The sequence below is a fragment of the Lupinus angustifolius genome, chromosome LG16 (assembly GCF_001865875.1).
Source record: "Lupinus angustifolius cultivar Tanjil chromosome LG16, LupAngTanjil_v1.0, whole genome shotgun sequence".
Classification (NCBI taxonomy): Eukaryota; Viridiplantae; Streptophyta; class Magnoliopsida; order Fabales; family Fabaceae; genus Lupinus; species Lupinus angustifolius.
In genome coordinates this window covers 6,608,160-6,621,701 of record NC_032024.1, presented here as the reverse complement: position 1 = coordinate 6,621,701, position 13,542 = coordinate 6,608,160, and the positions used below count along the sequence as shown (strand labels likewise).

At 33.2% G+C, this 13,542-nt stretch overlaps 1 protein-coding gene across 1 annotated transcript; it reads left to right on the top strand.

Moving 5' to 3' along the window:
- On the top strand, nucleotides 4,807-10,000 carry LOC109330091 (26S protease regulatory subunit 6B homolog). The gene is made up of 6 exons (XM_019564112.1): nucleotides 4,807-5,405; nucleotides 6,490-6,720; nucleotides 8,235-8,393; nucleotides 8,579-8,731; nucleotides 8,927-9,010; nucleotides 9,690-10,000. Exons 1-6 carry the CDS (start codon nucleotides 4,926-4,928, stop codon nucleotides 9,822-9,824), a joined length of 1,242 nt encoding a protein of 413 aa, XP_019419657.1. The 5' UTR covers nucleotides 4,807-4,925; the 3' UTR covers nucleotides 9,825-10,000.

Genomic DNA, 13,542 nt, shown 5'->3' with positions numbered 1-13,542 from the left:
TTTATTTTTATTTTTATTCTTTTTGTTTTGGAAGACGACATGTGAGCCTATGGTGACCCAAACAACATTTTTTTGGAAAATTGTTTTTTAGGGCTTAGACTTTATTTGTATTTTCTTGAAATGGAAAACTTATTATTTGGAAACGGATTGGGCTTTTTCTTGGCCGGACAAAAATGAGTGTTCACACAGTAGCAGAAGGCAATGGGATCACAGAGACAAAGATCAATACCAAGCAGACTTAGAGACTATGAGATGTGTTCTGATGATCAAATCAACCATGAAGGAGAACTGATCCACTTGGCATTGATGGCAGAAGCATGTCCAATTAATGAGGCTGAAGCAATGACACAAGAAGTATGGAAGAAAGCAATGAGTGAGGAAATCAGGTCCATTGAGAAGAATGAGACATGGTCCCTAGTAAAACTTCCAGCAGACAAGCATCAGATTGGAGTCAAATGGATTTTCAAACAAAAGCTCAATCCAAATGGCTCAATCTCAAAATACAAAGCTGGGCTTGTGGCTAAGGGATTCCTACAGAAACAAGGTGTGGATTACACAGAAGTTTTTGCTCCAGTAGCAAGAATTGAAACCATAAGGTTAGTGGTTGCAATTGCTTGTGCAAAAGAGTGGAAGCTGTTTCAATTGGATGTGAAGTCTGCATTCCTTCATGGTCCATTGATAGAAGAAGTGTATGTTCAACAACCACCTGGTTTTGTGGTAAAAGGAAAAGAACAACATGTATACAAATTGAATAAGGCATTGTATGGGTTAAAACAAGCACCAAGAGCATGGAACAAGAGAATTGATGCATTCTTGTTCAAGCTAAGGTTCTTGAAATGCAATGTGGAGCATGGAGTATATGTTAGGGAAGATAAAGATGGAGAAATCTTGATCATTTATCTATATGTGGATGATCTACTTGTGACTGGTTCAAGCACATAAAGGATAGAGGAATTCAAGAAGGTCATGAATGCAGAATTCGAAATGACAGATCTATGAAGGTTGAGCTACTTTCTAGGAATGGAATTTGCCTACACCAAGTCAAGGATGGTGATGCATCAAAGCAAGTATGCTAAGGAGATACTAAAGAAATTTAACATAGACTCTTGCAACTCAGCAAACAGTCCAGTTGAAGTTAATCTTAAACTGACATTGGATGAACATGAAGAATCAGTGGAGGAAACTAACTTCAAACAAATAATGGGATCTCTAAGATACTTGCCAATAGCAGGTCTGATTTAGCTTTTGGTGTTGGACTAGTAAGTAGATTCATGAGTAAGCCAAAGAGAACTCACTTACTTGCTGCAAAGAGGGTATTGAGATATGTTAAAGACACTAAAGAACATGGAATTTTCTTTCCATTTGGCACAAAGAAATTAGAACCAGAACTTCAACTTGTTGGGTATGCAGATTCTGACTTTGGAGGAGATTTGGTAGAGAGGAAGAACACCTCTGGATATTTGTTTTTAATCACTGAAGCACCTATCTCATGGTGTTCATCAAAACAGAAAGTAATTGTCCTCTCATCATGTGAAGCAGAGTATATCTCAGGGTGTCTTGTAGCATGCCAACTGGTTTGGCTTGAGCAGCTTATTGCAGAATTGAAAACCAGAATCACAGCTCCTCTGCAACTCAGAATTGATAATGTTTCTGCAATAAACTTTGCAAAAAACCCAGTAAGCCATGGGAGAAGTAAACACATAGAAGTGAGGTTTCACTTCTTGAGAAGATTGGTTAACAAAGGAAGAATTCAGATCATCCATTGCAATACTGAAGATCAACTTGCATATCCTCTTACAAAGGCATTGAGAGGTGATCACTTTGAAGAATTGAAGCAAAAAATGGGTGTGGTATCACTAAACAAACTTGAATTAAGGAAGAGTGTTGAAGTTAGATAGGTTTTAATTCAAGTTGTAATTGTTTAGAAGTGTTTTGTTGTTGATAGTTGAAACTTACCATTTTAGGAAATCTGTTTAAATTTCTGTTGTGACATGTTTACTATAAAAGGCAAGTTTCTATTTTGCTTTGAATGTATTAAGGAATATTCAATATAATTTTCTCTTTTTCTCTCTAACTCACAATCTTCATTTTCTCTTCATTTTCATTCTTCTTATTTCTGTTTTTTGTTTGGTGTTGTGTGGCAAGTTAAAGCCCCAACAATTATATCATTCTCTAAATAGAAATAGTGAAGGAGGAAGGAAGAAGTATTGTTGGCAATTCTTTGCTTGCTTGTTCTTTTCAGCATGACAGCTCATTTATGGACCTTGGACTTCAACTTTTGAATCTTGTGTTTGTTTTAAAAATATCATAACAATGCCCTTATGCAGTTTTCTTCCCATGATCTTTCTTTTTCATTTATTTACATACTTTTAAAAAATATAGATTCTAGCAAGCAAATGTTGAAATATTTTTTTAAAATAATATATATATTTTGACAAATAATTGCCAATTTTTTAAAATTAAACATTCTGGCAAACTAGTGTTAGAATATATTATTTTTTTCGGCAAGTAATTAATGAAAACGAACTTATCACAATGAAAATGATTGGGTTATGGAGATTGAAGTGGTTGGGGCTATGAGATTCGTGAAATAATAAAGAGCATGAGGGGTTTGTGGAGCTTGAAGGGTTTGAAAACAAAGGACATTATGAGAATTTTCACAAAAAATGGTCTGAAATATAAAACTTGGAGTCCAAAAGGTGTGTGCAAAGATTTTTCTCACTTGTTATAGCAAACTCACATTCTTATTGATTTCAATATTAAGGTGTGTCCTCCAAGTACTTAGTAGTAGTATATTTAGAGTCATATTTCTATCCCTAAATATATACTACTTTATGTACTCTTTATTTCTTATTAGCCAAAAAATAATACACGAATTAAATATATATTACTTTGTATTTTCTTACTAATAACAGTAATAAGAATGAAATAATATATGAGACATAATGTGTTGCTCTATGTAATAAGCTCACTTTTATAATAACTTGTTCTTTTGTTCCTATGAAAATACCCCCATAAAGACACTGCTCATATGTAAACAAATAGCTTATTTTTCAGGCTGTTAACATTATCCATTTAGAATGAGCAATGTTTTGTTTGTTGGATGCATACAAAATTGTCCTATCTTTAAATAGAACAGTTCTTAACCTATTATATTTAATATCTTCCACTCTTACACCATAGATTTATTTGATACCTAAATGAGTATAACACTTGACATTACTTGTCAATCTTAAGCTTGGGATTAAACAATTTAAATAATATACTCATCATCTTATATGCTAATCAAATGCATACTCACATATTAGGAGTCCCGTAAGATATGAACTAATTTATTAAGAGTATATATTTACCTATTTAGTAATGTTGTTTCTACAAATTGATTTTGACATTTGATCTTATATTATATCTATGGATCTAATAAAACTTTACACCATATTTATATTATATAAATTATTTAATTTAATAAAATCTAACATGCAATTTATTGTGTTATAACTTAAAAAAGGAGAGGGGAACATAATTCTCCCTGTTTATTCAAAAAATAACATGTATTGTGTAACAAACTTTTTTTACTTGTACAATAGATTAATAACAAAATAATTATTTAATAGTAATCCTTGTCCGAGTGAATCTAAAAAAATATAAAAAATGAAATAAATTATTAAAAATCATTGACTAATCTCTTTCTGGTGTATGTCTATATCAATATGATGAAATTCGAGTTGGACGTCAAATAAAAAAAGATCTTGTATTAGGTTTAACTGACTTAAACGGTTAAACCGTTCGGCCAGACAGAGTGATTTAATATATAATTAATATTTGTAACTATAATTATATTTAAATATAGAATTTTATATAATCAAATAATTATGTATAATTATATTGAGCTAATATCTCTCAATCTTTTTTGGACCAGAGTAAAACAAAAGATTAAAATAATGTTTTGTTTTTAAAATTTTAAGTGAACCATATAGTTTATTGCCTAGGCTATTCCAGTTTAATACGATCCAATAAAAAAATTTCTGATCCAAAGTAGTCAAACCCTCTCATTTGATTAAGATTGTAAACCATATCCAATTTCAAGTTTGGATAGCGATCAAACTAATAGACCAAATCCAATTCTGACAACACTAATAATCTATATCTTCTTGGAATCAATTATTTGAAGTAGTAGATAAAGATCTACTTGAGCGTTAAAGCACCAAATGACTTAATTGTTGGTACGTTCTAAACAATGGTTTGTGCCGACCAGATCAATTGATAAACCGGTCCTTATACCGGTACGATATAATAACTATATGGGTCATGTAGTCATATCGCTCAAAATCGGTCATACTGGTCGGTTTCTATTTAAAATTAATTTTTTAATGAAATTAAAAAAATTATTGGTTTTTTATTGTTTTGATTTTTCAACATAATATATGTACATTTAATTTCGTCATTACGTGGTTTAATTATGGTTTGTTTAGGAGTTGGATTTTGGAGGAGAATGAAGGAAAAGAGAAGGCTTCAGAGTGATCTCACAAATTTCATGGTTCTCAAGCCTTCCCTTTCCCTTCATTCCCCTCCCAAGCAAACCTTTAGTGAATCACTATACCAATATCTTAACCGGTTTAATGATCAATACGATATTAATAACACTAGTTTCAACATTCATTTACATGAGCCTTATGAATATATTATTTACCATTTATTTAAATTATTTTTATTTTTTATTTAGAATAATACCTCTATAATGCTTGTACTAAATAACTAATTTTAAACTCAAGAATCATTACTTTTAATTAATATCAATATAAAAAATCAACAGAATTTCTTCGTCTACACGAATACCCTTCCTCCCTTATCGATTTCTCACCAGAAACCCTAATTCTCCCAAATCTTTCTCTGTTTCCCACTTCATTCCATTATCTTCATCGACAATGGGATCATCAACATTGATATTAGATCCAAAATCCACATCAGAACCACCACCCTCTCTCCCTTCAACCCACCACTCCTCTTCCTCCAACGGCGGAGAAGATCTCTACAGCACCCTCAAGTACCTCCAACGCCAAATCGAGTTCCTCGATATCCAAGAAGAGTATGTCAAAGACGAACAGAAGAATCTCAAGCGCGAGCTTCTACGCGCTCAAGAAGAAGTTAAACGGATCCAATCGGTTCCACTTGTTATTGGTCAATTTTTGGAGATGGTTGATACTAATAACGGTATCGTTGGATCCACAACGGGATCCAATTACTATGTTCGGATTCTCAGTACTATTAACAGGGAGCTGTTGAAGCCTTCAGCGTCGGTTGCGTTGCACCGACACTCGAATGCGCTTGTTGATGTGCTTCCGCCTGAGGCTGATTCAAGTATCTCTCTGCTTAGTCAGTCTGAGAAGCCTGATGTCACTTATAATGTTAGTTTGTTGATGATTTTTTGGTTTGATTTTAATTAGGGTTTCATATTGGTGATAATTTTAGTTTAATTTATTGGTTATGTTTGTTTTTATTTGTTTATTTGGATGTTTAATTGTGTTTTGATTATGATTTGTTGTTGCAAAATGAAAATTTCCATTAAATTAAAAGGGGAGAGTTCCTTGGCTTTGAATGAAGTTCGTGTTGTGCTGCATCATGGATAATGTCAGTTTGTTAGTTTTTTAAGAATTTCTTGATTGAGGTTTTATTTTGTAATTAAATAGGGTGAAAATGTTGGGTTTTTGCTTCATTACGTCCCATTTGTGCTTCTTTGGTTAAGGAAAAAAGATATCCCAAATTCAGATTTGAAGAGAAACTGAATATTTCAGCTTCTTGGAAAATATGTTTTCACCAAAACTGACATTGGAGAATGAGTTTTTTGAGAATCCTAAACAAAATGACCCTTAAATTAGCCACTACAACTCCTTTTTTTGTTTTCGATATTCAATTGTGCTTTATTAGGCTTAGCTGTAGCAAAATGAAATTTAGCCTTTCTGATGTTCATTTGAACTGTTTTGATAAAATGGAACCTAGAAAGTCCTTCAATTTTACGAGAGTTCAAGCATATTAGCTTAATAATTGCAATTGAGCTCAAGAACAGCTGTTCTTACTTCAAGTGTGGGAGTGAGACCCATTAAAGAGCTTGGCGGTGTTTCACTTAACTCTTTGTTTGTAGCTTGAAATAAAGGACTCAATGCCTGTGCGTTCAGACATAGCTGACAACATGTTCATTAAATGTTCATTAAATAGGCAGGTAGTAAAATTGAAACTGAAGTGTAGGGCCATAATTGATCATTCTGTATGGATGGGAATACCTTCATAGGGATGAGATGTTGGGCAATGAGGAAGTGTGCTACAAACATAATATTTTTATAGTATTTTTTGTTTTGGTTAATCCAATGGCACTCATGCTAACATGTATTAACTGCCAACAATTGCTTCTGTTTAGCATGTATTGTTGCCATGTTAAGTTATTTTTTATGTGGCCTGCCAATACCCTCTTATAATGGATTTGATCCTTTTTAGGACATTGGAGGTTGTGATATTCAAAAGCAGGAAATTCGTGAGGCTGTGGAGCTACCCCTTACACACCATGATCTATACAAACAGATTGGTATTGATCCTCCCCGTGGTGTTCTACTATATGGTCCCCCTGGCACTGGCAAAACAATGCTTGCCAAAGCTGTTGCTAATCATACCACTGCTGCTTTCATCAGGGTTGTGGGATCCGAGTTTGTGCAGAAGTATCTCGGTGAAGTATGTTTCTTAAAGTCATCTGTATTTGAAGTTATGTTAACCACGTTGCATCTTTCTTATCTTAGTTTGCTTTTGAAAATTATGGGTTTGAGATTCATAAGTACTTATATTACTCTGCTCTATCTAGACCAGCACAGTCACTAATATCTCTTAATTGGATGTCAAATATTGTGAAAGATTTATTGGCATAGTTCATTCCTAATTACCTTGGTTATTTAAGGACATAGACTCTCGTGAATAACGGTTTGTTTATAAATATGTGTAAGTACATAGACAGATAGACTCAGAATGAACTGTCATGAAACTTGGAGGAAATTATTGACTTGACTTTCATAAGGAGAATGTTGGTCTTTGGTGTTTTGGTGGAGGGGTTCTGGTGGTGTTTTCTGACGGTGCAGGCTCAGGGCAGAGGGAAGTAGTGTAGTGGTCATGGACGGGCAGCAGTGTGGTGGTTTTGGTGGTGGAGAGGTTTTCATTGATTTGGGATAAGTATGTTAATGGGGGAGGGGAAAGAAGGTTAGGGATGAGGGGTTGTTTTTTTTTAAATGGAAATTATAAGACTACCCATATTACTAAATCTATTACAATTAAAATAGGAGGGTTAATTTTGCCCAAAACTCTTGGTGCACAATGCTAACATACTCCAACTAAAAAACCTTTTTACCTAGGTTAGCAAAACCCTATATATATATATATTAGTTGGAGTTAATTCACATGTTTCCTGTCCATGATTATAACCATGGGATTCAAATCAGGGTCCAATAGTGAATTCGAAGGCCTATTTTCTAAACCCTGACTCAAATCGTACCATGAATGGTGACATTCATGATCTAATTAAATTTAAACATACTAAAGTAAGTCATAAGACTCATCAAACAGAAAAACAGCATAAGAAATAACACTAATCCAAATCATAAAACTCATCATAATTCCTAAGCCTTACAACAAAGTAACAAATGTTCAACTGTTCAAAGTGTCAGCAAAAGACTTCCTAACTCCTTTTCTTCAAATTAACCATTTTGATGGCAGCTAGAAGAAATGAAGTATTATGTGACAGAGATGAAAGACATAGAATTTTACTCTGTTGTATTTATATTGGAGAGGCCAAGTCTGAACTCTGAAGTTAATAGGCAGGGGGTAAAAACTTAGGTTTAGGTCACGGTAAAAGCTTAAAACTGGCCCATTCTGAAGATTTTAAAAAGAAAAGCCAATGAAAATGCCATCTTCTGGGGGTTTAAAAAACCCGAATTGGAGCACGACCCACTCATTCTAGACTTGCAGGAATTGCATTTCAGAAGCTCCGGCGATACACTTGAATTTGTATTGATATGGACTAAAACCGTATCGAATCATGACATGTATCTTATGGTTGTATGATACTAACTACCATGATTATAACTACTGTTTTCCCTATATTTTAATGAGGATTTCAAAATTCATATGACCGTCATAGAAAAAGGATTAAATGTTTAGCAACGGTTTGCTGCAATTTTGAATTGCTATTTATATTTCAGGGTCCAAGGATGGTTCGTGATGTATTTCGTCTTGCGAAAGAAAATGCACCAGCAATTATATTTATTGATGAGGTTGATGCAATAGCTACTGCTAGATTTGATGCCCAAACTGGAGCTGACCGAGAAGTACAGCGTATCCTCATGGAACTTTTGAATCAGGTATCTATGTCATGAAATTTCTGTGTGATGTATGTTGTGTATTAATATTCACTAACTGAGAAACGGTGATCTAGTCTTCGCAGTTCTCTTAATTTCTGGCTCATTGGTTTTGACTACAGTTTCTCCTATGTTTTAAATATTCTCTGAGGTCTGAAGTTCTGGTTTAATTACCTTTTTTTCTTCAGATGGATGGTTTCGACCAGACAGTGAATGTTAAAGTCATAATGGCAACTAACCGGGCAGACACTTTGGATCCTGCTCTTTTGCGTCCTGGAAGGCTTGATCGTAAAATTGAGTTCCCTCTGCCTGATAGGCGCCAAAAGAGGCTTGTATTTCAGGCAAGAGTTTTAGCAATTCTATGTTGTAATTTAATACTGTGTCGTTGACATTTCATGTTTACATTTTACAATCAATAGAGCATTTTATATTTCACGTTTTGTAGACTATCAGTGTCTTTTATATTGAATTATTTAAGTTTATTTCCAGTGGCTTGCTATCCTAGCCTATAATTTAAATGGGTTTCTTTTGAACAGGTTTGCACAGCCAAAATGAATTTGGGTGATGAGGTGGACCTGGAGGATTATGTTTCTCGTCCAGACAAAATTAGTGCTGCTGAGGTTTGTTACTATCTATCAGATAAATTTAATGATTTAATCGTTTCATGTAAGCAATAACACTTGATAGTAATTTCATGGTCATAAACGATTTATCTAACTATTTTTTATTTTAAAATTTCTTGTTACTCACTTCCATCATCTTGTGAAAACACTTAGAACAACTTCATAAACTTATTTGGGGAACGATTGGCAGCTTTTTTGAAAATCAGTTACAATTTTCACATATAGTGCAAGATAAGCTGCTACTTTTTTACAGTTACGTTTGAACTAAGAACAGATGTTCAATAAAAAATTGTCCTGTTTCTTTAAATTAAGTTACTTCATATTAATTCATAAACTGAATGACAACAACATTACTTCATGGGGAATCAGAGAATATGGGAACATGGATTGTTATTTTACTTATGAGAAGGGTTATGCTGTAGGGATTATCCTTTATATGATGTTGGGATACACTGTCTCTCATACCCTCATGGATCTGTTGTATAGATGATACCAAACAAGTCAAATTTTATCCCCTTTCAATCTTCCCAAGGCCCCAGAAGTTCCACTTAGGCTATATACATAAGTTTGAGTTTTCATCTTCATTATTGAAAGAGATACATGAAGATGACTTTCTCATCAGTTATTTGTATTATATGAGTAACATTAATTATTTGATGATTATTGATGCTTGCAGATATCAGCTATTTGTCAAGAAGCAGGAATGCATGCTGTTCGTAAGAATAGATATGTCATACTGCCAAAGGACTTCGAGAAGGGCTATCGGACAAATGTGAAGAAGCCTGATACCGACTTCGAATTTTACAAATGATGATGAGGGTTCTTAACAACTTTATGATTTTCTTATTGCATTTTATTGTGTGTTTGCAGAATTGGATCATGTCAATATTTCATGCTAAATGATACGATGTTTCAAATTCCTGCAAACTTGTCATCTTACAATGCAGATTATTTAATTTACCTATTTGATTATTTGTGGCAGCTTAATTTTGAGTGCATACATAGTAAAAATGGATGTGAGTAGATCATACCAATGGTGTGAGGATAGGACCAGAGGGTCCTATCCGATTGCTGACTGGACTGGAAAATGGTTCTAATTTTCAGTCTTAACTGGATAGAGTTGAACCGAGGAAATTCTAGTCTGGTCGTGTTAAACCTAGTTTAATCGGAATAACATTGAAATTGAACTAGACGATTCACTTAAACTAAAACGAATGGAATTCTACTTCATTGTTGTTTTATTTTATTACATAAAAAATATTATATATCATTTGAATATAATTATATACAATTTGATATATAATCATTTATTCCTATATAATTATTTATTATATATGACATGATCTGGTTTGATTGGATAGTTTAATCAGTTAAACTTAATTTTCAATTTTTTTTAATTTGATGTCCAGTGTTTCAAAACATTGGATCACTCATCATATGGCATGACCCTAATAGGTGAATACATCTAAGCAGTAGATGTGTTCTTAGACAGTTTGGGACATTCCTTGTAAAAATGGTAATTGTTTTATGAAACTGAAAAGGTGGGTTACAAAACTCAAAACCCATCAATTTTGGGACACTTCAGAAAACCATTACTAGCATCATTTTTAGGCCAGATCTGAATGGTCCCCAATAGGGTAAGAAAGCAAGCTCCATCTCCAAACAAAACAAAAGCATTAAAGTGAGTAATGAATATAAGGGGACCAAGGACCATTGATTGGGTTTAGAGGAACACCTACCCCTTGATATTTGTGAAATCAGGAGTATGAAGTGCAACCAAAGCTTTTCATTTTATGAGTCTTAATTTTTTTTTATCGTCGTTAGTAAACAAAGGCACGAGAATGTTTCAACTTTTTTGGTTCCCCTATTCTTTCTATATCACAGCATGAAATTGAAAAGGATACCTCTATAAAATAGTGGGACTTATTATTATTATTATGGATGTTTAATCCAAAATAGAAGTTTACTCAACTTAGTTGTTTAATCAATAAGCGTAATATTTATCCACTAAAAATTTATACAATTGTCACTACATCATACATAATATATTTGTATTATTTTTTGATGATAAATATATATGAATGATAATAATGTAGTGATAGTGCATACAACTTTTACATTCTAAGTGCATACATCTTCATTAATAGATAAACAAGTACTATAAAAAACAAAACAAAAAACATAACATTATACAACATTTTTATCATTTATATATAATAGAATAACACTTTTGCCATTAAAAATATATGTAAAATCAAATATTCGTCTCTTCATTAATGGAGAAAATACTCGTTAATTTTTTTCCTCTAAGGCACTTATACTCTTCATTTTTTTACCTCTCTTCTCCTATCTTATGAGGTCTCTTATACACTTCCTCTTGAAAAAGAAAAGTTGTTGACTTAATAATCTGAGAATATTATCGAAACTAGAGCTTGCATAGAAACATTTGCTTGCAGACAAAGGAATTTAGTCTGGGAATCATAGTGATTCTCAACATTTTAAATAACCCAAGATATTAGAAGAGTGTGGCACTAAAAAAGGAAAAGAACGTTGTACTAGTAGAGTTGAAAGTTATTTTTTCATTTCACCATCATCATATCACATGACATAAAACACATACGTTGTACTAGTTACCTCTAGAACTGTTTTTCACTTATATATAGAATAATACTTCCTTCAACTACGTCAAAAACACGCACGCTAGAGACTATATAGAAATATTAAAAATTGCATGCGATAATTAAGAGAGAAGTCATGGAGAAATTGATTTTCTCGAGTAAAACTCACAATTTTAAAATGTTATTGAGTTTATAACAAACGGGTTTTCTTAAACTCAACCCTTGGGTTGAAAATGAAGAACCAAAAATGGATATGTTTTCTAGGAAAAATAAAATGTATAAAACTTGTGTGATTTTCAAGAAATTCAATCTATTTTTAGTATCTATCCTCAGCTGTTAGGATGAGGTTAAGAAAACCTAAAATAAATATATTTATATAGTAATCTGAACAAATGTGAATATTATATTATTGTTAGGGTTATTATTAACTAACAATACGTTAGTTTAGTGATGTAAGGTCTTGTTAGGTCTTATGATAACCAAAAGGTCAAAAGTTCGATTCCTAGAAGCGACAATCATGAACCCCGAAAGAGATTAATTACTTACTCATAAGGTAAGAGAATACCTTTGGTAATACAAAAATATATTATTATTATTATTACTATCATTGCATCTTGGTATCGTGAACTCATTCATGAAGAAGAAGGAGAATAAAGAACTTGGAAGAAATGAATGAAAAGAATTAACTTGTATATGTTGTATTTCATAAAGAACCCAAAGGGGTTTATATACAACTACTTGCCAAAGAAGGAAAGGATGACAAATTGAAATAACTAACTTAACTACCCTGAAAGCTAAAAACAGAAAAGAAAGAAAAGACTATAATACTCTTAAAACATGATGTAAAACCTAAACTACCCATAGAAGAAAACAATACATAACAACATAAAGGAAGAAGAAGAACTAAATCTAACAACCCTCCTCAAGTTGGGCAATGTATATCACTAATGCCAAACTTGGAAATGAAACTTTGAAAAACCGAAGTTGGCAAAGCTTTGGTAAAAGGATATGCCAACTAGGAAGATGATGAAATAGGAAGTAAGTGGACCAATTTCTGTTGAATCTTTTTCCTCACGATATGACAATCAATCTCGATATGCTTCATGCTTTCATGGAAAACTAGATTTTGAGCCAAATATAGAGCCGATTTGTTGGCACAATAAACAGGGATTGGTGCAGAGATAGGAATGTGAAGATCATGTAGTAGGTACTTTAACCATTGAAGTTCGCAAACCAAGCTTCCAAGAGCTCTATACTCAGCTTCGTATGAGGACCTGCTAACCGTGTTTTGCCTCTTTGTCTTCCAAGAAATTAGAGTGGAGCCCATGAAGATACAAAAACCTGTAATGGATTTTCTTGAATCCAGGCAGCAAGCCAAATCCGAGTAAGAACAAACAAAGAATTTTATAGGAGAAGAAGAAGAGACCTTGTGCAGGGGAACCTTTGAGATAATGTAATACCCTTAGTGCAACTTTATGGTGTAAGTCAAGAGGATTGACCATGAAAAGACTCAATTGTTGAACTGCATATCATATATCAGGCCTAAAGATTGTTAGGTAGAGGAGTCTGCCCACCAATCATCTATATGAAGATGCATCTTGAAGAGGAGTGCCTTTGTTGAGTTGTAATTTAACACTAAGATCAAAAGGAGTGGCAACTGGCTTTGTTGCTAAAGAACCCGCATCTTTTAATAGAGATATAACATATTTTCTTTGATTCATATGTATGCATTTCTTGGATCTAGCTATTTCTAGGCCAAGAAAATATCTAAGACTGCCCAGATTTTTGATTTTGAAAGCTTTATGAAGATCAGTCTTAACATGGTGTATTTCAGTCATGCTATTTCCAGCCAAGACTATGTCTGAAAGTGTGCATGTCAAGATGAACACTTTGAAAAGCTCTCCTTGAATG